The sequence below is a fragment of the Clytia hemisphaerica genome, unplaced genomic scaffold, assembly GCF_902728285.1.
Source record: "Clytia hemisphaerica strain Z4C2 unplaced genomic scaffold, Clytia hemisphaerica genome assembly, whole genome shotgun sequence".
Classification (NCBI taxonomy): Eukaryota; Metazoa; Cnidaria; class Hydrozoa; order Leptothecata; family Clytiidae; genus Clytia; species Clytia hemisphaerica.
In genome coordinates this window covers 386,816-414,351 of record NW_027104280.1, presented here as the reverse complement: position 1 = coordinate 414,351, position 27,536 = coordinate 386,816, and the positions used below count along the sequence as shown (strand labels likewise).

Genomic DNA, 27,536 nt, shown 5'->3' with positions numbered 1-27,536 from the left:
TTTTAACGAAACAAGATACATTGAATTTAAAAAATATGAATATAAAAAATAGCAGAATCCAAAATTTCCTTAAAAATATTTAACTATAAAATTATGCAAAAAAGGTACAATATAAACAAAAGGGCTTAAATTTCTTTGAAGGTCAGCCTGAACCCTCTGAAATCGTTCATTTCGGAGTTTGAAAGAAATTTCACTTGTAAAGTATTTGATGTCGTCACACGCTGGGCGGGTTCTGAAGTGCCACAGTGTTGACCCATCGTTTGGCCAGTACTCTGGTCGGTGAACTGAAGAGAGAAAAGAAGTTGAAATTGAAACAAACAACAAACGATTTAATATAATAGACCACTTGAAACAATTTTCCTCGAAAAGAAATATATTTGAAAATTGAAACACATTGCAAATATAACTTAAAGTATTTCTAAAGCCACGTCAATGTGGATAATATCGAGGAGAGCCGAAGAAAGATAGCTTATAAAGCCACCCCCTAGCGGTTTGTGCGAATGCGTTAATGGGCTTTTCTACTCGCGTGAATGCGTAAAATTAAAAAAAAAACTAAACTAAACCTCTATCCCAACACACTTTGAACGGTGTCGAGGAAAAAGCTTGTACAGACAAGGGAAGCATGAGCGGAAGACTGCACGAACAGAGATTGCGTGAATCTCGAATCTCTATTGCCTGAATGCGAGAAGTGAAGGTCCTCTGGGGACTCTCATATCGTTCTCAAATGACCAAATATGGCGCAAAAAATTCTCTTGGCTTAAACATGTTCCATTTTGAAGACATCTCACCTGTAGATAATCGACATTGGAGCAGTCTTGTCCAGCTGAAGGAGTTTCACTTTCGAAATCAAGCACGTTAATTTGAATACGTTTTCCTTCGCCCACTCGGATATTCCACGTACATGTCAAGTTGGCGGTGTAGTATGATGGGTAACTCGGTGTAGATAATGCTCCCTCGGTACCGGTGATTTCACCACCGCATTCTGAAACGAAAGAAACAGTGATGTCATCAAGATTGAAATATAAACTTACCAACACCTGAGCTTATATGTCATCTTCTTTTGGAAGTACAAAAACAATAATAAGAAGTAATTATATCAGGCAGGCCGAATGGTATTTTACCTTGTGGAGGATGTATGAGGTACGTGAAAGCGAACCCTGAATGACTCGTTCCATAATCGGATGTGAAAGTGATCAACATTTGTGTCCCTGAACTTGTGTATGATGGAGATAAAACTCTTCCACAGTATGTGTCATTGGAGAAGCGGTTTTGAGGTTCATTGTTATCTCCGTCATAAATATCCACTTTATCGATGCAACGTCCGGTGAATGATTCCGTATCCATAGCAACAGGATACAGGGAGATGACTTTGTCAACAGGAGCCTGGATCGAGAGACGACAATTCAAATGGTCTGGGTATGTGGATGGATAATTTGGTGACGTCACAAGTCCATTGTTTCCGGTGAATTTCATGTCACAATCTAAGAAAGAAATGAAAATTATAATCCAGTGAAGATTTATAAGAAATGAAAGATGAAGAAATAAAATCTATAAACATCTTTGTAAGGGAGAAAAGTCTAGAAAGTTTGAAAATCAAATGGGCTGGAACTTACTTTCGAGTGTCGAGTATTCGATTTCTAAGGTATTCGAAATTTGTGTTTCTTTTAATGTCATGAAAACAGAATTCCATGTTCCACGAAACTGTGTTGTTTCTTCGCCGCAGAAAATATGATCCATGCTCCGATAACTGTCTCGCAATGAAACTTGATTACTGAAAAGAAAATCATCAGTGAAAAGTAAAGTATGACTGGCCAAAATCAGCGAGACAAAAGGGGAAACTTTATTTGAAACCCTCGTAGACTAAAAGATTGTTCGAAAACGAATCGATAAATGAAAAAAAAATTATTCAATATTTCCCAATTCTTGGCTGAAAACTTAGTTGGTCCAGAAAAGCTTTTGCCACCGTTAGAGTTAGCAGAAACTTATAATGTCAAATATGTCTCATTTCTTCTGGCCTGTTTTCGAATAAAGGATCAAAATAAATTTCCAAGAAAGCGGAAAAACAATCACCTTGCACAGTCTCCATCCTGTTCCCTTGGTGCAAGAGACATTGACTTGATGGTCACTGATACGTGTTTGCCAACAGGTGCTTTGAAAAGATATTCACAGCTTCCGTTTGATTGGATGTTTCGTAAGGTCAATTGTTTGGTCTCGTTTACCCCGATTTTGAACTCCCCGCCGCATGCTATAGTGAAGTTGAGAAGAAAAAATATTTGATTAATTTTTCAGGGAGGGAATCTCTTTTGTAATTTGATCCATCTTCAATCATGGGTTTTCTCGAAAATGTACATTTTCAACCATGGGTTTTCTCTAAAATGTGCATTTTCGACCATGGGTTTTCTTTCAAATGTGCATCACACACTCACAGTGCAATAAAACAAAACGTTATTGTTTCCACTCAGAGAAAAAAAATGTTCTTCAAGACAACAACAGGGAGGGAAGGCTGGTTTTTTTTGTTTTTGTTTTTTGGAATGGATTCAGGAAAGTTGGTAGACATGGCAAAGCACTCTGGGTAGAAAATATCCTTGTTTCTTACCCTTTTCTACGACGTTGAGAGTGATATTGAATTTTCGTGTTCCGGAGAAAAAGAAAGGTTTGTCGATAGTGTGAAGCAGAAGATATAGGGAGTTACTGATGGAGGTGATGGCGGAGGGTGGTGACGTGCCGCAAATTGATCTGAAGAGGAAAACAGGAAAATGTATGTTCGTTACAATCTCGAAAAGAGACAAAACCTGTGAAGTGTTATATCCTAGACAAGAATTACTTTATCTCCACCTGCATAATTCAACTTTGGGAGGCACTGAAAGAGTGGTCAAAATATGGGAAGGGGTTATAAATAGGCAACAATTGTACATTTGGTCAATGAATCTCCTCCTTTTGTTTTTTTTCAGCCTTTGAAGTGAACTCTGAATATATCATTGGCCCAGCTAGCTTTAGCGTACTGGGCCTTTCATTAGCATTCTGCCCGGTGTCAGTGTGTAACAATTTACTAGGCGATACGCGTTTTCATATATGGCGTTTTCAAGCACAGGCTAATTCAGATTGTGAAGGATTTGATTGGCTGTTAGAACATGATTGACAGAATAAAAAACAATTGAAATCGTCTTTATTGGTTAAAAACATAAAAGGAGAAAATACAATTAACTATTAAAACTATAAGAACATAACAGATGTAGTGTGTTTTAAGAAAAACAATGTAACAAACCGTAACAAACCTTCTTCTCTTTAGGAAGATGTTCTTTTTAAAAAAAGTTGTTTTTACATTTCTCTATCATGTGAACAGTTCAGTTGTTCACGTGTTAGGAAAAAAACATCTCCGTATATAAGATTTAAATATTATGAATTATTTCTTATTGTTGTAAATAAGAGATAGCCGAATGGTCTAAGGCGTCTATGGCTTGTATTAGCGACTCCAGGTTCAAATCCCCTCTGCTACTCAAGTCTTGTTCAGTTCATACTTTTATTTGCTGGGCCTTCATGCCCTCTGGGCTTCTTGTTTTATTATTCAGGTAATAACAAATAAAGAAATAGTTTCAACTTTTTAATGGTTCATAAAGTAGGCTTCTGTTCATCATCCAGCGAAAAAAATGCGGGTTGGTCTAAAATTTCCCAACTAATGGTGCATTGTTATCTTTGCCATCCCTAATTTGGGCCCCTGATTTCGAGTCTATCGAACATCTATAGAGGTCTGCGATTCAGATTATTCAGTGAGATAGATACCTTGTTCGTCTGTAATGTTCGTCAGGTTGCCCATTCTCATAAACCAACAAATAATCATAACATGAAGAGAAAAATGATTCACTGATTAAAATCTCATTAAACACTATTTCAATGTGTTTCCCTGGCGCCGCTTTTAATTGCCAGCCACAATCTTTGTTGGACCCATAATCTTCAGGAAAGTTAGGACTGGTTAAGATGGTTGATTCTTCGATTGTTAAGCTTCCTCCACAAGCTAGAAAAAGTGAAAGATTGAGGAAAGTTAAATCAGAGTTTCACGAAGTTCACCAGAAATGTCATTTTAAAGACTTCTTTGGAGTTTTTCTGGTCCCACCCATCATAAACAAACATCCTCAGAGTAGAATTTAGACGTTTGTGATCAAAGTGACTTAGATGGCTTTATCCAATGACTGTTGATAATCAACTAAAAAAAGAGAAATTTAGAGCAAATTTCGACTTCTTAGAGTCAAAATGGAAAGAAAAACGCATTCATTGTCAGAAGATTGGCAACTTACCGATTGTCTGTTCAGAGTATTCAAGTTCGAAACCCTGTCCGCTCCTAAAAGCGTCCGAAGTAAAACGAATATATAAAAAGTTTTCGGACGATTGCACAGGTGGTGGTTTAGTTTCTCCACAAAATTTCCCAACTAATGGTGCATTGTTATCTTTGCCATCCCTGATTTCGAGTTTATCGAAGTTGCATTCTGGGTAACCAGTCTCCAAATTGAAGAATTTTGTATTTAGGGAGATTTTCTTTCCTGCTGGAAACTCGATAACCCATTCACAAAGATCACTTGAATCATAACCGCCATCTGGTTTAAGCGAGACGACACCAGATAATGGTTTGGTCGCGTCCAACTTCTTGATGTGCTCACCACAGACTATAAAGAAAGAGTGATAGTTCTTCATGTTTTGTTGAGTTATCTAATTTCCACCATTATTGAAGCAAATGTTCGAATTTCCGGAAGTTATGGAACTTAACAAAACCATGAAAAGCCTCTATATTAGAAAACAGAAGATCAGAAAAACGAAAAACGATAAACTCGTAGCCCATTCGAAGCAGACAAGCACAAGCCTCCGTCTGAATAAATTAAGTTAATTGACTAGAAAGTTGAAATGATGGAAGCTTCTCTAAAAACTACAATAAGATGAAAATGTTTACCTGTGTCATATTCTGAAAAAGCTCCTTTAAATTCCGATCCGTCATTCGTCGAATCCGATTCGAACCCGACCAAGAGTTGGTTGTACCCGGTTTTATAGTCCGAATATTCTTCATTTCCACACAGTTGTAAGATGAGTTCACCACTGGATGAATTTCCTTGGCGAATGAAGATAACGTCTTTGTTGCAACCGAAGGATGTGGGTGGAGGGAGGCTGACCAAGGCTTTTTTGATGTTAACGCTGTAATGAGGTTGCACTTGAACAATCCACTGACACTTCAGATTCTCAGCGTATCCGTTCGGGTAGCCAGGTGATTGGATGAACCCCCGTCGTCCTCTTTGTATGCCACCGCAACCTGAACAATGAAATGAGATCGCTTGGTGATATTGAAGGTAATTAAAGGTCATAGCAGCTAATGTGTATGATAGTCAACGCTTTGCTTGCTTGCTTTGCTTTTGCTTTGATTCATCCGTGAGGTGAAGCAAACGAGTTGAGTCAACGAGTTGATTGTAAACAGTGAGAAAGGAATCAGATGAATTGAATTTTTTTTGCCAAACAACTCAAATCAACCAGCTTATGTATGACATGCTGGGAAATATTTATAAATAGAAGCAGAAACGTCTTCTAACATTATATCAAGGACCTGACAGGTGATTGGTTGCAAGTGACGTTGCAATTAATGATTTTACGTCACTCACAACCAATCAACGTTGAACGCACACAAATAAACAAACAAGCAAACATGTTACCGGTATTGTATCTGATCTTGAAACCTTTTCCACTGAGTGAATCATCAGCCACAAAACGAATGGAAAGAGCGTTGGAAGTAGATTGATAAGTGGATTTGTCGATGTGAGTGTGGCACAATTTATCGAGGACTGGAGATTGGTGAGAAGTGCCATCAATAATCTTTAAATAATCATAATCGCACCTGAAAAAAGAAGGAAATTTCAATAATTGATTGTAATTACTTCAATGGGTTTTCATCTTTTTTTTAGGGAAAGAATTGAAAGAATTTAAAAAAATAACTGATCTTTAGAAACGGGACCTGAAAAAACAAAGATTGACAGAGCTACAGTTGACATTAAAGTTGAAACACAATCCGAACATACGAGTCTTGGATGTCGATATCCTCAATGTACAACATGATTTTACTTCCAGGTGATGTTTTAATAACCCAATAACAATTATGTTCATCGTAATTATTCGGATAGCCTGGAGAAGTGATGACCCCTTCGTCATCTGTCAAGATGCCACCACAGGCTAAAAGAACAGATAAATAGGCTCTATGAGAGAATCAGAAAACAAAGTAGATGACGAAATCACCTTCCCTTATACCACTTTTATATATAACAAAATAAATTTTGTTTGATTATTTGACTTCGCTCGGACACTGGTGTATTTTACAGACCAGAGAATAAAATTGTTCGGATTTCACCAAAAAATTCAATAACTCAAAATTAGAATGTTAATATTTGGCACTAGTATTAAGATCACAAATTCTGTAAAATTTCATTCCCAAACGAAAGAAAATATGAATTTCAGAAAATGAGGCCTCGATGTAAGTTGCAATATTGTGTATTAAAACAGATTTCTTCCGAGATAACTGGAAGGATATCAAAGACTTACCACTCTGGGAGAGAGTGTAGGTCAAAGAGAACTTCTGCCCATCAGCGACAACCGGACTGTTTGAGATGAGATGAATACGGAAATGGGATCCACTTAACGGAAACACCCGATGATCAAGGTCCGACATATTTCCGCAGAGAGTTGCGACAATCGGTGAGTCAATGCTTTGTCCATTTTGAATGATTAATTTATCGCTTGAACAATTTATTGAGGAAGGGAGATTGAAATCCGTCAGAGTGATGGAGGCGAACCCTTCTTGAGGGAGCTTTCCGATCCACACACAATCAGAATGTCCGTTTGAACGATAAGATTGTGGATAATCTGGACTTTTGATTTCACCTCTTGTTCCTTCTAATGTTCCTCCACATTCTGAAAAGAAAAAATCTGTGGTTCAAAAGTTGCATCATAGATCAGTTTTTAGAATTATTTGCATTCGAATATGAATTTGGCTTTGAAAATCTTGAAGAAAAAATTATTTTTCACGCAATCTCGGATTGTGTTTAGAATTTTGTGCTTATCTCTTGCGAAAGGAGGTAAGCTCTTGGACAGAAAAACTTTGGAGGTACTGAAGCTTACGATGTGAGTTGGTATCCCAGCTAATATTGAAACCTCTTCCAGTAAAAGATAAATCAGAGACGAACTTCAAATGAGCTGAAGGTCCGAATGTGGAAATGATTTGTCCATTGGAAGACGAACCACATATTTTTTTGAGAAGTTGACCTTCCTCTGTGCTTCCATCCCTTTGAAAAATGAAGTAAAGTGTACTATAGTACTATAGTGAAATTTATCGAATCATAATAAAATGAAATTGATCAAATCGATTTGTTTTGTAATAATGATTATGACAGTTAGGAAGACATTTCGAAAACTTAAGAGGCAAGATAACTTTTTATAGTTAAGGAACATATTCGAGTTATGGAGGTTCGAACTCGAGAGGTTCGATTTATGGGAGATCACACTGTTTGTTTATTTGTCTATGGTTTGTCTAACTTTGAAATGTCCTTTCTCAAAAGCCTTTGACATCGAGAGAGACTGTTGACAAGGATAACACACCTTTTTTTCTAAAGAGGCTACAAAACAAATCGAGACCCACATGAATTCTAGGTAGTCATAATCACAAGAATCCGCATCATCTCCTTCTTCGATATCCATATCAAGGATGGTAAAGTGTATTTGGTGTGTAGGATCAAGTGACTTAACGGTCCATACACACTCTGCACTTTCACGGTAGTTAGAAGGATAACCCGCGGAGGAGATGAAACCAGATGAACCAAATAACTCTCCACCACAACCTGATTACAGAAAATAAAGAAAATAATGTGAATATCATTCAGTCTAATTTCCAGCTTTCACGATACAAAATTATTGATTTGGGTGGAGGTCTACTAGCTCTATAGCCTAGAAATCTAAGCTAGTTTGATTCAGTCACTTGGATAAATCTGATGGTTAAGTTGTGACTGAATAACTGTATTCCAAGGCAAACTTAAAATCAGTAAATATAAAAAATCTTTAAAGCGCCGAAAAACGCCATATTGCCATATTGCCATAAGCCTTGTGAATACGGGCTTAGTTAACTAGGCTACTAGCTCTACAAATAACAACCGAAAGGTATAACATAAAAACACCCCTGTCTCACAGCCTCGGTGGAACTTCTTCCCACAGTTGGGATAAAAATGTCTATCAAAATCTTTATTGGGTTAGAAATTCCATTGTTCCCAGGTCAAAAAGTCCAGCGGGGATGTTTTTGGAGAGCAATTTGAGATGAAAGATGAAAACAAAGTCAATTTTCCAGTGGGGCTGAAATCGTATTCTGAGTAAGTATTCTTCCTACCAGAAAAAAAACTTTAGCCAAATTTTATGGAGGTAGCGGGCCCCACCGGGTCACCGGGTGACACAGGAGGCATTAAATAACATGTAATTATACCAAAAGAGAGAGAGCGATAAACTGGCGAAGTCTGAGGTCAGTTGGGGGTACTAGAGTACCTTAGAGAAAAATGACAAGAGGTTAAAAAATAACCTTTGTGGTTGGACTTGAATGTAGCTTTGAAGCCTCTTCCTCGTTTATTGTCTCGATTTGAAACAAACTCCAATCGCATGGCGGTTCCCGCAGAATAAACCAATTTTTTGGGGAAATTCAATCCACAATATCGACCAATCACAGGACTAGTTGCAGAATCCCCATCACGTAGTTCTAAATAATCCTGGAAATAGAGAAAACCAAATAGTAGATGCAATATATCGAGTAAACCTGAACTTTCCATCATTCAAAAATACAAAAAGATTGTAAGAATCAATTTCGATTTCAGTTGAAGAAATGATACAGAAAAACAAAATCCCATATTTTAGCGAATCAGTTGTAATTGCTCTGGTTTAAAGGGGCCTTTCAGGACTTTCAGCCCTAACTATTTCTATTATTAGAGTAGACGAAAAGTGGGAAGAAAGTTGTCAATTAAAATCTTCAATAAAAAGACGTCAAAAAACGGCAACCCGTTGACTTTAGACAGCTAACTTTCTGCCCACCTTAATTCACAACAAGAATAGGCAGGGCCGTCGAAAAGTGGGCCCTCTGAACTAGTACTTATCAAAAGAAAACATTTAGTGGATGAGTACTACAAACCTCGGTGCAGTTAACGGAATCAGGGAGGTCGAAATCTTTGATATCCAACTCAACTGCAAGCTGGTCAACACTGTTTAGTTGCCACACGCATTTACGAGCACTTTGATAGTTCTGTGGATGGAAAGGTGTCGTAACTTCGCCACTGCCTTGTAAATCATCACCACATGCTAAAAGAAATAATAAGTTTCAAAGTGTTGGCTATGAAATTGAACATGATTTACATGATTTACGTAGGTAATGAGAACCAGGGTACAAGATGACTTAAAGAGTGACAGACAGACAGACAGACATAAATCTTCCCCGGCAGATGGAATAAGTCATATCATAAAAATTAGACACAACTTAAGTATTATTAAGGGTTGAATATACAAAAAAAGTTCTATTCAATTCTAGTTATTCTAAAGTTCTATTCATTGGATGCTTCCCTATAAAACATTACGTCATCAATTGGTCAAGCTTACCCGTTGCATCGGACGTGAAAAAATTGGAAGAAAATCCTTTGGAAGAATTCACTCCGTTTGTTTTGAACTCCAAAACCAAATGATTACTAGATGATTTGATTGAGAAAGGAGTCTGGGTTCCACAGTATTGACCAATCAAATCACTTCGTTCTTTATCTTCGTATAGCTAGAAAGGAAACGAATTGAATATCTTTTTATTTATCTTTACGACTGGGTTCTAAAAATGGTAGTTTAGACTATGGTAATACATGTGCTATGTTTAAGTTTTCTTTTACATAATTGAACTTCCATCAAAGTGACAAAGAAGTTGCGAGCGGATTGATGCTGGGGAAAAGCCGTGTTGATCTTGTATATATACCCCTGCAGTCTATTCATATTTGATGACTAAGATAGAAAGAATATCGGTGCTGAAAAAACCTCTCTGTCTTAGATTCGTGTTGTAGAAGACAGTGTACCCATTAACGTCCCTAAATCTCTATCTCGTTGATCCTGTAGATGCCGGTGTACTTAAAAAAACCAACCAACCTTGACAAAGTCACTACATGTTTGATCCGAATTATCCAATATGAACTCGTCGAAATGTAAGACCACCTGTTTATGTTGATCAGGGACGGTGATGGAATAGATACAATGCAAGAAGTCTGGGTACGAAGTGTCCGGGTAATTTGCGGACGCAATCACTCCTTTGGACGTCGAAAACACTCCACCGCAACCTTCAAAAGAAAGGAATAGATATTCTATTAATGTGAGTATTTTGAATATTGTCTTGACAGTTCTACCTTAATATGTATAAGGAGCGATGGCCAAGTGTTCAAAGGCGTCAGCCTTTCAAACCAGGGATTCGTTCCTTCCAATATTTCCTTCAGTTCATAGATAGCTGAGCCAGCTGGCCGTGGACCCCGTGAAAACAATCGAAAGACTGCCTGAAAGTCCTAGATTACTGGGCTATCCACGTAAAATATCGACTCTATCTGTTTATGTTGCTGGAAAACCTAACTTCTTATAAGGATTGGTTGGTGTCGTATTACATAACTTAAAAACAAATGATTTCCTTTAAAGATGCCCTCATGAAAAATTACAAGGAAAGGACAACAAGTACCATTTCGACGAGCCTAATGACACTCTTTAATTCGATCGAATCAGAAAAAAATATGAAACTAACCTATCCTCCAAGTCGCAGAGAATCCATTGTAATCCAAACCAGTTTGTCCAGTCCTCAAACGAACTTTCATGGTGTTCAAACTGCTTTTGAAGACAGGTGAAGATTCTTTAATCTCACCATCACAATATTTGACCGTCTTCTCACCACTGGTCAGCTCAAGGAAGGTTTCATCGCAAGAAGTCTTGGAGAAGTTTAACGAGTTGAAGACGAAATCGATGGCATATCCGTTCGGTACCTCCAGATTCCACTCACATTCAGTATTCTGTGGAAGGTTGTTGGGAAAGTCAGGTGATTTCAATTGATAAGACACACCAGCATCTGTCAACACTTCTTTACCGCCACATCCTGAAAGAACGAAGCATAAAAATCATAATAAACTAAACGTTCCCCGAGCGATACCCCAAAAGGATCCATCTTCTCTGTTCTGAGATCTGAGGGTATTCTTTGGCTTTTAAAAGGTTTGTGTTATTTTCTCAAATAAATTCAATCCAACGATAGTTGAGACAATAGAATTCAGATTTTCTGAACTAAAGATGCTCTCATGAAAAATGGTAAGGAAAGGACAACAAGAAGCATTTTGATGACCCTAACCTTACAGTTTTACTCCATGGTTATCATTGGAAGGTCTTACAGAAAGAAGAGAGAGAAATAAGGTGACTCTCACCTTCGATGTATCTTTCGTACTCGATTTCAAAACCTTTTCCATTCTTCTCTCCATCCGACACAAAAGTCACCATCAATTCATGTCCCGTTGAATTCACCCTATCCGGAAGCTCATTACCGCAAAACTTGCCAAGAACCGGTGACGTAGCTTGGATACCATCTTGAATCACGACGTAATCTTTGGAGCAGTTTGTGGAGAGCTCGATATCGAACGATTTGAAGTTGACGATGACAATTCCTCCTTGTTGTTTGAACAACCAGTGACAGTCAGAATTTGAGGAATATTCTTGAGTGGTGGGGTCGATGAATGATTTGATGACTCCCTTCGTTGCTATCATCTCTTGCTCACACACTAAGGTGAAATTGAGAAAGTGAGTACGTCGTACCGTAGCTTTGCTGCGGTGTCACTAAACCTCAACCTCCTATGGCCCAAGAGTACGGGGATGTATGTTTTTATAGTATCCTTCAAATTTAAGTTTCGAAAATTTACAATCGAAAAAATCTAGATACAACAATTTACAGAGAGTAGAGCAAATGGTGATACCAAATGGTCATGCTATAAATAAATATAAGTATGCAGTGCTGACGAGTCCTAATAAGAACGGAATGCATATGCTGCTCTGCCATCCAAATCTCCTGAAAGAAGATAGTTGGACAGAAATTCTTTGAATTCCTTCACATATAGATACCACAGAAACAGACCTAATGCTTTCAATCAAATTTAATTGTGTGGAGGCAAGTCAAAAATCATTCACAAGAGAGAGCAGAAGAAGGATGAAACTCACTTGAAGTAAAGGTAGCGTTGAAACCAGGTCTCGCGAATCCATAATCTGATTCGAACTCCACAATCAATTTCTCGCCTTCTGATTGGATACTCGGAACGTTGGATTGAAATCCGCACAACGTGATTGGTTCTTCACCACCAGTGATTCGAATGAAATCATAATTGCACGTTCCAGAGGCTTCCAAATGGAAAGACACGAATTGTAAAGAAACACGTAAATCTTTTCTTTCTGCTGTGATCTCCCATCGACAATCTTTCAAGTTTGGATATTCTTGCGGGAAGTTTGGTGTTGTGATGTATTGATTCTGTTGAGTAGCGATCAAGTTGCCTCCACAAACTAAAAATTAAAATAACAAATATTTTTAAATAGCTGAGGAGGGGTGAGGAAAGGTGGTCAAGAGAAAAAGAACTTTCAGTACCAATGTACCGTTGCCTCCTCAAACTAAAAGTTAAACCAGATCTGTTTAGACACATAAGAATACAAATAAGGTAAGGGGACGACAGTAAAGGCTATGAAACCACTTATAGAACCATTGTATAGATCTTTTGAAAAGAAATGGTTGTGATATCTAAGAAAAAAGGATTTAATAGACCTTTCGGAGTTTTTGATTTTTCTAAAAAAGTGATGCATTTTGGGATTGTTTCGGGAGTATTACAATAGAATTCCTTCTCTCCTAAGAGATTTATATTGTAATACTCCCGAAACAATCCCACAATCCCACAATGAATCGCTCTCTTAGAAAAATCAAAAACTCCGATAAACTATTGTAAGAAATCTAGGAATACTTTAAAGGAAAACTTACTTGGTACATGCTCGATGATAGAGTATCGTAATTTGAAGCCATGTCTTTGTAAGAAGCCATCCGTGATGAACCGGACGGCCGGTTGTCTCCAGTTTAATAGTTGACTGTCCGGTAATTCACGTCCGCATAAATTATCCGTCTATAAGAAAGAACGAAAGTTCTTGTGGAGATTGAAAACTTGATGGTATAATATATAATACATAGAAACATTTCTAGGGAGCGATGGCCTAGTAGTGAAGGCGTCGGCTTCTTCCAAGGTTTCACTCAGCTCTTAGATAGCCAAGCTGGCTGGCCTTGGACCTTGTGAAAACAATCGAAAACCTTTTTAAAAGTAAAGTATCTTTAAGTTTAGGATTGAAGTTTTGGCTGGAAGAATGTCGAAAATGATGTTTGGTTCGGAAAATCAAACAATTAACTTGGAACCATCAATTTTCCTGATAGAAACGTATATTAGTAGGGGACCAAGCCTGGAGTTCCGTGACATCTTTTCTACGACCTAGCCATTTTTAGTCCATCCGATAGAATAGCATATTATATAAAACAACAAGTAAAACAACTTACGGCTCGTTTATAAGTTTCCCTGTTGAAAATGACGACATAATCAGAACATTCCACTGTGGACGCCTCTAAATCCATCTCCTCGAACACAAAAGAAATCGTTTTGCCTTCCGGAACATCGAACAACCATTGACATTGGAGGTCTTCCGGATAAAAATTCGGGTAGCCCGGTGATTCGATGTAACCGGATGATTTGGACTGCATGACATTCAAACAACCTGAAAGAAATATAACAGCGAATCAATCATCAACTATTATTAGTAATTTTCAGGGGTAATTTAACAAATAATGAAAAAAGTTTTTTTTCAGTTTAAAAAATGTGTAATTTTCAAAGAAATCGATTTGAATCACTTCTTCAAATTCAAATATTGTGTTCCATAATTGTGGATTTCCCGCTTAAAGATACAGTCCTGATAAACATAAAGACTTTTAAACAAGCTCAAAATACCAGCATAACTTTAATATACCCCGTTGGATTAAAACGTTTCTAAATTGCAATCTACCTGTGGTGTATTTGGCAGAGAACCCATTATGTGGTTCGTTGGTGACGAATTGGACAGTCATTTCATTGGAGGAACTTCTCACTGATTGGGTACTCTCCAAAGAACACACTTTCCGTATCAAAGGACTTGCCGTGGAAGGTCCATCATATAGATTGATGTAAGTGTTGTTACAAGCCTCGCTTTCAAAATCTGTCTCAAATGCAAACGAGACCAAACTCCCTTCAGATGTCTGTGGAGAGAAAGCATGTCATACATGTATATCATAAGAGGAATGTTTAGATTACCTTTCTAACCCTTGGAAGTGAGGAAATCAATTTGAAAATGTCTTCATAGATTTTCACCTATCACGGTATATCAATAGCGAGACCTTATTTGTCGTCCTCAAAATTGAACGATGCCAGCCCACAGATATCTGTAAAGCCCGAAGGGCTAGATTTGCAGCTTTGTTCAAAAAGTGAAGCTCATCTTTGGAAGGATTTCCTACCAGAGTCACGTGACTAAAATATGCAATTTCACCGGTTTGAGAGATGTGAAATAGCGTTTGCCACCTAATTTTTTTGATATCGCGCTCCGAAAACAATCAAAATGCTAGATCCTATCCATCGGCACGAAATTTAAAAAGTCAAATTTTAGCTTCACTTTTTTTTGCTGGAGAAAGCTTAAAGCTGCAAATCTAGCCCTTCGGGCTTAGATATCTGTGTGCCAGCCAAGTAAAGTATAGTTTTCATGAAAAATTTCACTTTCAAAATAGAGTAAACATACATTGATAGACCAAACACAATCAGCGTTCTGTGGTGTATTTCTTGGGTAGAGTGGTGATACCATTGCACCTTCGTAACCTAGCAACCGACCACCACAAGCAGCAGTGTTCGTTGAAAGTATAGCTTTAAATCCCCGTTGATGGAAGTATTGATCGGTCTTCATTTTGACGAACATTTCATTTCCAGATGAGAACAGACTTGCTGGGATGCTGTTGCCACAGAAACGACCTAACAATCCTGTGTTCATATCTGAACCGTCGTGTACCTATAAAAAAGAAGACGTTTTTTGGATGAGTAAGGAATTTGAGATCAGAACAATGTTTAACGTCTTTTGATGTGTGATTTCATGATCGACAGGAACCACCTGGCGCTAATAACAACTTTCTCTTGGTCTAAATTTTGGAAATTTGAGTCTAACCAACGGGAAGCCGTTATAGTGGCACAATCAGCCCTGATTACTCATGATTTATTTCTACCGCGAATTCGCGTATTACTAACCGTGAACCAAGCCCGAAATCACAAGACTAAGTTACGACTGACGGCAATAAAGAGTCGCTTAAAATTTTTAAAAGTAATTATGATTAGAAACAATCCTAGCGACTAAATTGAAAATAGATTTGATTTCTAGGTTAAACTAATACCTGAATATAATCGCAAGTACAAGATGAGCCTGATCCACAACGTTCAACCGAGAAATCCACGAATCGCAAATGAATCTTGTTACCAGGTGTGGTCCTTAGCAACCACTCACATTCGTCAAACTTGTAATAGTTTGGATAATGCGGTGACGTAAAGATGACGTCATCACCTGATACTTCGATTTCACCTCCACACACTGTAAAAAGTGAACAAGTTAAAAAACCAAATTTTGGACAGGATTATGTGATATGTTCTTTCTATATGATCAAACATGATCAGTGCTGATTTGACAGAAGAAATTTCACAACCGAAAAACCGAATACCTAAATTGAACTAATTCTGCCGAGGATCTGTTTTGGCAAGTCAGTATTCGTTTCAGATTTTGGCAAGACTTAGTTTAAGCTTTTTAAAAAATTTTGAAACTGTATTTCAAAATAAGGCTTTCTGTTCGGTGAGCCGATCCAGTCAACACATCCGGACTTTTTATTAAATGGCTTAAAAACAACACTTCAAGAACTTGCCAAGTTTGTAATCAATTTTGAATCCTGCTCCTTGAACTTGATCTCCGTCACTGACGAATTTTATGACGGCTTTACTTCCGGTGACGTTCAATTGTACGATGGTGGTTGTAGAGCCACAAAATTTTCCGATTTCGTTGTAAGTGACACCATCGGCGATTGTTAAGTAATCGCTGTATAAAAAATGAGTGGAATTTTCTGTTAAAAACCTGTTAAGTCTATTATAGTGATTAATCTCAATAACCTTTCAAGGGAAATCTGAAAAAAGTCTTGATTAGTTATTAGTTGTTTTTTCATAAAACTCTACCACAAAATTTACGCTTAGCTAGAATTCAAACACTCTATAAACAAATTTCAACGAAGGTTGTTTTAAGGCTTCTTCTCATCCTCCAACGAAAAAGTCATTTTTAACCCGCTATGAGAATATGGACTGGAAATTTAAAGTCCTTTCGTTTTAAGTTGCACACTCTTTTTTGCTGTCACATGGAAAGCACTCTCAAGGGAATTACTCTGATCACGCTGACGTGGTTTCCACACGGAAAAGAAGAGTGTCCATCTGAAGCGAGTAGCTTTTTACTATCTGACTTATTCGCCACTAAAGGACGAAAGAAATCACTGACCTGCAATTGTTGTCGGTTCCAGGGAAAGCGAGAGGAGAAATGGTCATGAAAACGCGTTGTGTTGAGTTGACATCAATCGTCCACTCACAAGATGACAGGGGCGGGTAATTTGCTGGAAATGCTGGTGAAGATAAGGAGCCTTCAACGCCCGTCAACCGCCCTCCACAACCTCCTTTGATTGCTTTGTATGAAGCTTTGAAACCTTTTCGTACTCTATTGAAACTGCTTCTGAAGAGCACAGTCATTTCATTGCTGCTCGATTCCAAAGTGAAAGGTTGTTGTGTGGAGCAGTAAGTTCCGACTTCCGGTGACGTCAGTAAATAACCGTTATAAACAGTGACGGAATCCCGATCGCAGTGACCTTCTAATGCGAAGTCTTGGAAAGTGAGTTGTACTTTCATTCCTGCAGACACACGGATTCTCCACAGGCAGTATGCACGATTCGGGTAATCTGCTGGATAGTTTGGTGATGTAAATGTACCCTTATCATTGAAAAAATCTTCACTGCAACCTATCAACGAAAAAACAAATGAATGAATGAAGAAGTGAACGAATGAAGAAGTGAACGAGTGAAGAAGTGAACGAATGAAGAAGTGAATGAATGAATAAACAAATGAAGAAGTGAACAAATGAAAAAGTGAACGAATGAAGAAGTGAGCGAATGAATAAGTGAACGAATGAATAAGTGAACGAATGAATAAGTAAACGAATGAAGAAGTGAACGAATGAAGAAGTGAACAAATGAAGAAGTGAACGAATGAATAAACAAATGAACGAATGAAGAAGTAAAGAAGTTTACCTTGAATGGTGTAGTTAAGTTTGAAGCCGCTTTCACTGATGACGTCATCTGATTTGAAAGTCATGACAACGGATCCAGTGGGTAGAGTAACAGATGGTCCAGTATTTCCGCAAAACTTTCGCCCGTTGATGGAGAGCGAATCCGCACTGAGAAATATCAAACAAAAAAACAAGTCACGAAAAACGAAAATTTAGCCATGACAAAATGCGGTAGGTGATCGGTCGATTATAGAGTCTCGCAGTTTTTCGTACCATTCTATGGAATTTTGAATGAAAACTTGTCAATTTTTAACATGATTAGGGTGCTATAGCATCAAAAGTCAAGAAAGAGAAATACTATCAATAAAGGAAATCACCTGCAGTCGTCACTTTTTTGCATATCAAAAGCCATCGTATTGATGGTGATGACGTCATTAGTGTTTCCTTTGATGTTCCAAGTACACTGTTTGTTTGGTGGATAATTCTGTGGATAGTTCGGCGAAAGAATGACGCCGTCACGCGCCGTTAAATCTCGCGAACAATCTAGGAGTAAACGGAGTTATTTATAATATAACTGAATTTTGGAAATACAATAGATTGAAACGAAATATACATTACACTGCATTCGCTAAATTTTGTGCCAGCATGAAACATAGACTATGCTATAGTCTAAGACAAATCACTATTATCTAACAGAAAAGCCCAAAGCCGAAGAAAATTTTTTGTCGAAAAGAGTTTACAGTCTGTAGAGTTTGCGAGTTCTTCGAAACTCTCCCGCCGATTTTGTTCCGTATACAGTGGAACCTCTAATTAGCGGGGAAAGGGGTTAGTGTCCGCTAATTATAAGTGTCCGCCTTTTAGAAACTTTTGATCTCGGAGTTCCAATTTTGAAATTAGGCCATCCCAGGGTGTCGAAAATACAAAATAGGGTGTCAAAAATACAAAATTGGGGTCTAAAGTACTTATCTGTAGACACTAGGCCATACGCAACGATAAAAGAAAATCTAGAAATATAACACCAAAATTGAAAAGTACACAATTCGTTGAATGGGTCAAGGGAAAACTGGAAGTTTGTGGAAATAATTTGAATAATAAGTGCTTGAAATAAAAATATATAAAATTTTTTTTTTCGATTTTGGACGTCTGTGACCCGTTTGATATTCAATGTCCGCTAATTGGAGAGCTAAAATAAGGTATTTGGCCATTTCGTGCGAAAAAATTTGTCCGCTAATCAGAGGTGTCCGCCTTTTAGAGTGTCCGTTAAGTTAGTTCTCTATTTCCTAATATTTCACTCGTGGAATTTTTCCGAATTTTCATGAGCACTTTGTGATTCTATCTATCTGCACTTACAAGATATAAATTAGTCGAATCAATACAGTGAAACTTGAAATAGATTTTAGCATTATGGACTATATAATCTGAGTAGTAGGTACTCCACCCTTGAATATCAAACTAACGACAGAGAAAGGATAACTAACCTTCTGTGTATTGTAAAGAGAAGCCTTTCCATTGCACATTAGCATTTGAGCGGAACTTGAGGAAGATGAATTTGCCGGTTGAATGAAAAGTCTTTGGTGCTACTGTTCCACATAATGTCTCGATTACTTCCCCTCCATTATTTCTACCATCATGAATAGAAAGCGAGTCATCGAGGCAATTGTCTGATTGTTCAAGTTCGAAAGATAAGATTCTTAAAGAGATGGTGTTCCCTTCACTGGCCTTGATCAACCAATTGCATTCAAGTAGTGGTTGGTAAGAGTTCGGATAGCCTGGCGATTGGATGAAACCGGACGGTCCTTGCAATGTTCCACCGCATACTGAAAAGAAAAGAGAGGAGAAGGTTGTTCAGCGACCGTAGTGCAGTGGTAGAGCATCCGGCTACGGTGCACAAGGTTGTGGGTTCAACCCCCAGCCGGGTCATACCAAAGATTTCCAAAATGGTACTGATGCCTCTCTCCTTGAGACACAGCATTTAAGAGAAGGATCAAGGGTAAGTGGAGCAATCCAGCGAGAAAGAGTGGTGCCTCTCCTACCTTCGGGTAGATAGCTATCGAAAAAGGATCCTTCGGGTCGCCTCCGACTGCGGTTGCAGACTTACTTACTTAGCGAGATCTCGATCTATCTTAATCTTTCTTGTAATCGTGTTGATGGGAAGTCATTATTTGACCTTTCTTTCTCACGGAGCAAAATTAATGAAATCGTCATTACAGATGACCTTTGACATTGTCAAACAGCACTTTAGAAAATTTGATTTGAGATTATTAAAACCGTTTTCTGCAATTACAAAACCTGCCATGATGATGTAATCAGAGGAAACCTTTCTTTATAGGTTCTAAAAAATGAGAACATTTAACTTAGCTGTATTCATGATATGTACCACTGCATTGACTTCACAAAATTATGCAACTTTTCTGTTTTTGTTCCACCTAATAAGTCACTTTTTCTATTGTTTAAGTGACGTATTGGGTGGAAAATTTTAAAAGTTATTAGAAGACTCTCCAGTGGTGCATATCATGAATAGTCGAGTTATTAGGGTACTGTAATGAATTTGAAAGAAAATGACGTCAAAAATCGTACTCTTTGAGAAGAGCTAGTTTATGTATTTGCACTTTTGAGCACGGTAAAGTGACTGAAGCGATTTGGAAAACCCGCAATTCTGACCCGCAAAATCGAAGGACGGTAAAAGTGCTGATTTACCGTCGTCCCTCAGTTGGTCATGATCCAGCAAAATTAGAACTTTACCGTCTCCGTCGCTGAAAAACACACATACATAAACTCGGTATTGTCAATACAACGACTTCAGACATTTTGACGTCATTCCTTGCTAGTAAACTCGTATCCAGTCTCCACACAAGGCGATTGGTATATTCGTTACTTACGGTTGGTTCCAGTCTGGTAAGTTGCATAAAAACCTTTGTCAACAAAATCTTTATCTGAATCAAAGACCACCATCATAGCATTCCCGGAGGAAACCATCCTGCCTGGGTTGTCCCCACCACAGAATTTGCCGATAAGTCTGGCTCTCTCATCAGGACCATCATAAATAGCAACAGAATCTTTTGAGCATTCGGTTGAAAGTTCCAATTCAAAGAAGTTGAAAGAGACTTGAATGTTGTGTCCATCTGGAGATGTGATTTTGGTACGACATTTGGAAGTTGTTGGATAGTTGGAAGGATAAAGAGGTGATGAAAAACTGCCAGTACTCTCCTCAAGGGTGACGTCACAATCTTAAAGAAAGCCAATTAAAAATAGTTTAAGAAAATCTGACAATAATCAAGCGTCCAGGCACTCCACTCATATTTCAGTGAGCTCAGTGAGTGAGAGGGATGGAATACAGAACATTGTCTATAATGCTAAAGCTGATAAAGCTTTTTTCAAACGGCACTTATAATTCAATTTCTCCATAGCTCGATCCTTATACACACAGAAACCCCGACGTAAATATCATCAAAATATAAACTGAAAGAATGGCGTACCCTTTGTCGTAGCGATCGATTTCCAACTAGCTGAGAATCCATTCTTTGTCGTGTTTTCATTTGAGCGGAATCTGACAGTAAGAACGCGCGTTGAAGACGTAATAACAGGCGGCCGCCTTCCACCACACACACGCCCACCAACAAATTGTTCTGTCAGCAGTTTTAGTGAGTTGGTAGAATCTCCATCGTAAACCTCAATAAAATCTTTTTCGCAATGTTCACTCTGTTCCAATTCAAAGGTGTTGAAGGTGATTTGAACAGCACTCTTTGAATCCTCTGAAACCATGGTATACAAACAATCTCGTCGGTTGTCATAGAGACCGGGATATTGTGGTGAATGGATGATTCCTTCGCTACCGTAGAATGATGCAGTGCAATCTGAAGATAATACAAAATAGTCAAGTTTGAAAATTCAATGTCAACCCACGCAGAAAGTAGATTGAAAACTGGATTTTAGTGACTCAGTCACAAGAGCTCTGTCTTGAGTTACATTGAAAAGCGCTGTTGTGTCCTTAAAAACTTGCGTCTTAGAAGCTGGTAAGATAAAGCAAATAAAAATTTTAAATAAAGAAAGCAAAATCAGACCTTGGTCGGCAGCCACGACACTCGCTTTAAATCCTTTGAAATCCCCATCACCGTCCGTCCGAAATTCCACCACCATTCGATTGCCATGTGACGTCATTGCAAATGGTTTCTCGTTCCCACAAAACGTTCGAATGCTCTCCCCAGTCTCCACAGTGACGCGGTCAAAATCGCATGACTCGTGGTATTCGACCGCCAGATCACTGAAGCGGACAGTGATGCGTTGGAATTCGTCCGCGTGGAAAACCCATTTACATTGTCGTTTGCTTGGGTAGGCGTTTGGGTAGAATGGAGAGTGAATGTACTTCGTTTGGCCGGCAGAGAGATCGATAATGCCACCGCATTCTAAATTGTTGACAAATCGTGAACTTATATATTCGATTTAAAAGAATTTTGACGAAATAATCGAATGAAAATTATGCATTTTTCTACTATACTTCAAACCTTAAAAGATGAGCTTAAGATGAGCATAAATTCAATTGTGTCTCCCTCAAAGGACAATCTCGTGAACAAAAGCTTTCTCTATGTAGTGCTAAACTAAAATTAAAATATAGAAAACGAAAAGTACCCACCTGCATCATAGATCGCATCCATTGCATTGCCCTCAGTTTTGGAGACGAATTTCACGAAAAGTTTTCCACTGGTGGTCTTGATGGTCATGGAGCTATTGGAATGGCATACTTTCTCCACCAGAGGTGCATCATATGTCAAACCACTCCTCACTTCCAAATAATTCTCACATTTTCCAGCATCATTCACGATGTTTAATGTTTGTAAGTTCAAGAAGAGTTTTTCACTTGATTTGGTGTCGATGAGCCAAACACATGGTTGCTTTTTAACGCCCTCTGATGTGATCCGCCCTGTTGATGTTTCCAGAAGTCCGCCACATTGCTCTTAAAGTGAAATTTGTACGCATTTAATCTTTTTACAAAATGAAGGAAAAGCATCTATTTATTTAAGAAACTATCAGGGGTCATCCGGATCGTAATAGCCTCAACATGTTAGTTTAAGTTTTTCAGGCAATATTCTAAAACATTCGTAATAAAACGACAGGACGATGAAAAAAAAGCAAAAGGACAGAAATACGACGACCTTCTTTGAATGCTTACTTAACAAATGGTGACGTCGATTTTCTTAGAATTATGAACCCGACTACCCCGATAAAAAAGGGGAATATACATCGTTGTCACAAAGAAGCTACTTTCTTTCAGTTCTTGGTTATTCGTTGGTTACTAAGCAACTATAATAAACATGTCTTACCATTTTTGATTTCTTGAAAGAAGATACTAAACCCAAAGCCGACTGGTGTTTGTCCAGATTTGAATTTGATTTGAACTTTACTGGAGAAAGAGAAATGTGATTGAGGAGGGACCACACCACAGACTTGTGTGATGCGTTGCGAGGTTGTGGCGTCAATGATCTAAAGAGAAGTAGGGGAAAGTGATCGAGACAAAGTAAGCGAGAGAGAAAGTGAGTGAGACAGCGTGATCGAAAAAGAAGCAGAGGAAAGTGATCGAGACAAAGTAAGCGAGACCTTGATAATTAATCTCGCAAACAAGACGCTCCTTACGAAATTACAATATTTAGTAACCAGTTACGCTAAGCATTCAGAACTTCAATTATTGGCAAATGATAGGAAAGCAAATCGGAGAAGAATAAAGTGTTAGGAAAAAAAGGAAAATACAACGCAGGAGGCGAACTCAAGCGAAACTTACCTCAAGGTAGTCAGTCGTACATTGAGGTGAGAGTCCGATACCAGTTACCACCAATACTAACTGCATAACCATCCCTGGACTTGTTTCCAGGTCCCATGTACAATCCATGTTGCTAGGGTAACCATTAGGGTAACCAGGCGACGCAATGAAGCCTGTCTTCTCTTTGACGACAAACTTGCATTCTGAAAGGATTTGAGAATTTTCATATCATACCTTGAGACCATGTTCAGACGTTACGATTCCGTATAAATTTCCGAAACGAAACGGCTCCGAAACACTGTATGTGTCAACGTCAAAATGAAGACGTTACAAAGCAAAACGTATCGAAACAGTTTCGCTCCACTTTTTTTATCACGAAACTGCACCGTTTCGTTGCTCCGAAACGTTCCGAAACCAATTTGAACACTTCCTGTTCGTAACGAAAACCAACCCTACTAGGGCGATGGTAAACCGTAACGTTCGAGCACGATCTGAGTTTTGAACAAAACTTATCTTAACTCATGATGTTTGCTAAAGCTAATCAGATAGAAGATCTTTTGAAAAAAAGAATAATCCGTAAATTATCAGAAAATTATTAATATGATAAAAACTAATATACTAAAACTGGCAAATGGAAAAAAAGTCATACCTTGTGGTTTAGGAACACTGCAGGTTGCACCAAACCATTGCGCAGAACAAACACAAATAGCTCTCCCACCAATTTCTTGGCACTCTCCACCATTGGCGCATGTCAAAGCTAGACATGGATCTGTTTGCTCACAATGTTTGCCTTTGTATATCCCTCTGCAGACACATCTGTAACCATCCTATGATGGGAGAGAAAAACTGACCGTTTTTTTAAGAACAAAATATATAAGAACATAAGGCTTCCGTGGCCAAAATGTTAAGAACGAGTTAAGAGCATTTTAAGGCTTTAGGTAGGGTCCCCAAACACTTACTTTCTTAGGAAAATAGAGCAAAAATACTCACAAAATGGTGAAAATAGGAACATGTAAAGAACATTTTTAGGATTCAAAATTTTGGATATTTTCATAAAAAACGTAAAGCCCATCAATTGGACCAACCACGCCTCAACTAACAGAAAATTACTTTTGACTTTTTTATTCGGGTAGGGTTTAAAATCGTTTTCATTAAGAATTAACAGGACAGGTTTTTACAAAACATGGAGAAATGAAATCTTCACGAGACGTCTTCAGTACCTGATTTTGATTGGTTGTTAAAGCATCCACACAAACACCGTTTTCTCCACAAGGATTACTTTTGGCGCATGCGCGGTTCTCTCCAACCTGTAAAAACGAAAGTGAAAGTGAAAAATTTGAAGAGAGAAAAACGAAAGAATTTTATTGGGGACCAAAATTACCAGTTAATGGTCAAGTGTCGTGGTTACTCAATTACTCTTTATTTGTCGTAGGTCTAATTGTAGGCGAAGTCCTGGGTCGGAATAAAAACATGCCTTGTCATTTTGAGGTCGTAAAATTCTCACAAATAGAAAGGAATTTTGTTGAAAAGACGCCTCGATAATTAAACACAATGACTGTGATTTCAAAGTCAGGTCATTAGCAGAATTAATGGTTGGACAACAAAATAATTAATAGATACATGGTGTTCAGCCAATCCAATTGAGTGAGGGAGAGCTGTGCAAGATGAGGAGGTCACATGCTATGTGTTTTGAACGAACGCCCTCAGTGCACACAGGATGACACCGAAAAATAAAGCTCATACAATACAAACTGAGTAACTCTGCACACGACAGGGTACTTAATTGTGACAATCTCCCTCGTCGTCAAAAAGAGTCTCAAAAACTGAATTACAAAAAGCACAGCGCCAGTTTACCTGGATGAGTTTCTTGATATCTGACGAATGACTGTCCAGCTGTAAGAAGAATATTAAATAAAACGATGCCAGGAAAAATTCTGTACCATGAAATAGGCCGGTGTACTCATATTTACAAGGAAATAAAGTTTTCCAACTCTCCACATATAGGCCATGGCCAGTGCCACCAAAAAGTTTTAAAATGTCCTTGACCAAGCTTTTATAATTGATTTTGGGTCAATTTGAGGGTTTTGATTCGGAATTTAAATGTTACCAAGCTTGAAAAACCGCATTTTTTCAAAATCAAAAAAGACCTATACCACGTGATAGAGCTCTTCAAACTGAGCAAAAAAGTCTATTACATCAAAGTCTCAGCTTTTCTTGATCAAAGGTTATGGGCATATTTGTGGTCAAAAACTTTTTTTTCTTTTTTTTTGAAGCTTTAACCATCCACTAACCACGGCCTAATATATAGGCTAGTTAAAAGTAGAATAGAAAAATTCTTAAAAATTAAACAAAGAAATTAGATTAAAGTCGGAAAAATTTTTCTTTCTTACGGAATTTTTTATTTGTTTGATGCTAGTATCGCCGAACTGCACGTCCGCATCTGCACCTTCCAGCTCGAAAGAAATATTCCGATTTTTGGCCGATTGAAATTTAATGTGACCATCATCGGTTAAGATCTTCGGTTGGGCGTTCCTGAAAATCGAGGTTAAAAAAAGTCAGTATGGTCTGCCTCGCGCAATGTGTTATTTTCAAACATTCTCGAGTTAAGAACGTTTAGCATTGGAGGGTTAGCATGTAACACGTGGTCGTTCGACAAAATTTTTTGGGTTTTTTCTTTTTTTTTTAGCTGAAAAATTGTTAATTTTAAGGCGTATAAAAGTAAAAGGTGCCAAAATTTGTAATCAGAGGCGCCTGTTTCCGACCCTTGTCTTTCGGCGTGCCGCCCCTAAAAAATCCGCCGTAACTGCCCATCCCTGCCACCACGCTACTGACAGTTAGTCAGAAAAAAAACCCGGAAAAACGAACTAGGAGATTCAAAATTATAAAATAACACTAAGACAAGATCGTAGTAACAGAGCTGTAAATTTTAAGAAGTTATTTTGGGGTACTTGGGGTAAGGGATAGTAAACTTACGTTTTTTTGTCTTCGCATCTTAATTGAGTGATGTAAAAAATCACGAAAAATATTCGTAACACAGACTTTAGCAGCATTACTTATTGCTTAGCTCTAAATAAAGAATAATTCTATAACAAAACTAAATTTCTAAATTTTATCAGAAAGGGAGCTCTCCCATCAAAAACTTTGACTTCATGCTAGTCCATACGCCACAAATATGTCCAAGTTTCAATCATATTGCTTCACAATGTACACACAAGATATCTACTTTGTCAAAAGATGAAATTATTAAAAACTTGGTCTTAGTTTTTGCATTGCCGTAGAGTATTAACAAAGCATTCGTGTTGTGATGTACTGTGAGTAATTTAAAAACATTTCGATTTTCGTGATAATGGTATGGTAAAACGTTCTATTAACAATCAAATGATACATTTTCATTAAACGCATGACATATTTTTTCTTGTACTGTATGCAGATTAAAATCTTATCCTTTTAGATTAAACCAAAGTGGTCATGTATGGTTTTATTAAAAAATGCATGAGAAATAAAAAACATTCCTTAGGGTCTTGACACGTGACGTCAAGATATCTAAGCGAAGGCATCGTTATACTGATTTAATGGGGTTGTTATTCGCAAGAGTTGTAATTTCTTACAAATTGCTTGCAATCAAATCAATTAACTGTCTTTGGAGTAAAGCCAAGAGGATGTTTTTTATGCACTTTTCAGTTTTGCGAAAATCCCAGGCCAACATTTTCTGCTCGCTTAACGGAAGACTTTTGAGGGAAGTTTGAATAATCATTTTTATGCATTTTTCGGTTTTGAAGAACCTTGACCTTTTCTGCTCGACTAGCAGAAGACTTTGGGAAAGGGAGGCCTTCAATCCATGGCATGTTTTTTAATTAGACCATGATGTAATCAAAGCGGAACGTAAACAAATATAAACAACTTCTCAGAAAATCAGATTTCCTAGAAACTTTACAGTAGTGCAACTTTTCCTTAAGTGAATTTAGAAAAGTTTAAAAATTTAACACTGAAATTACCAAATTAGAAGAAATATTCTGGGTATTCTGACAGTTAAATTCTCACATATTAGCAATGCAATAAAAAACCAAAATATGTCACTGGCGTAACGTGCGTAAATCTATCAGAGTTTAAAATATGAAATATTTGCTATGAAATAGCCAAGAGACCATTTGAACGGAAAATTGAAAAGGTTGTTTTATAACCTAGATATCCGAGCTGTAAACTTTATTTATATTTATATGTATGTTTCTCCTGCGTCGCGTTGACGAAAGACGTTTGAAAACCATGTTCATCAAAGCCGTAGCAGATTAGTAGTTTACAGCACGAATATTCAGGCGAGTCGTTCTACAGCTCTATGATTTACGGCTCACCA

The 27,536-nt window shown here is 37.8% G+C and overlaps 1 protein-coding gene across 2 annotated transcripts; it reads right to left on the bottom strand.

Annotated features, from left to right (window-relative positions):
* Positions 1–26,276, bottom strand: LOC136816900 (cubilin-like). Of its 2 annotated transcripts, XM_067073236.1 has the most exons (42): positions 26,159–26,276; positions 25,576–25,717; positions 25,040–25,078; positions 24,406–24,492; positions 23,835–24,012; positions 23,207–23,388; positions 22,752–22,911; positions 22,064–22,384; positions 21,495–21,836; positions 20,910–21,287; positions 20,313–20,660; positions 18,912–19,250; positions 17,811–17,976; positions 17,456–17,601; positions 16,657–17,167; positions 16,040–16,209; positions 15,521–15,714; positions 14,881–15,144; positions 14,119–14,347; positions 13,619–13,833; positions 13,058–13,196; positions 12,256–12,591; positions 11,472–11,822; positions 10,808–11,152; positions 10,171–10,358; positions 9,646–9,811; positions 9,185–9,351; positions 8,585–8,768; positions 7,661–7,859; positions 7,144–7,307; positions 6,568–6,936; positions 6,051–6,201; positions 5,688–5,869; positions 4,940–5,293; positions 4,293–4,658; positions 3,781–4,012; positions 2,597–2,736; positions 2,071–2,245; positions 1,614–1,771; positions 1,122–1,481; positions 789–982; positions 1–284 (listed from the first exon to the last, which is right to left on the bottom strand). In XM_067073236.1, exons 1-42 carry the CDS (start codon positions 26,233–26,235, stop codon positions 126–128), a joined length of 9,567 nt encoding a protein of 3,188 aa, XP_066929337.1. In that variant the 5' UTR covers positions 26,236–26,276; the 3' UTR covers positions 1–125. The 2 variants fall into 2 exon arrangements, with proteins under 2 accessions (XP_066929337.1, XP_066929338.1); XM_067073237.1 differs by lacking the exons at positions 5,688–5,869; positions 6,051–6,201; positions 6,568–6,936; ... (4 more) ...; positions 9,646–9,811; positions 10,171–10,358.
* Between the last annotated feature and the right edge of the window lie 1,260 nt (positions 26,277–27,536).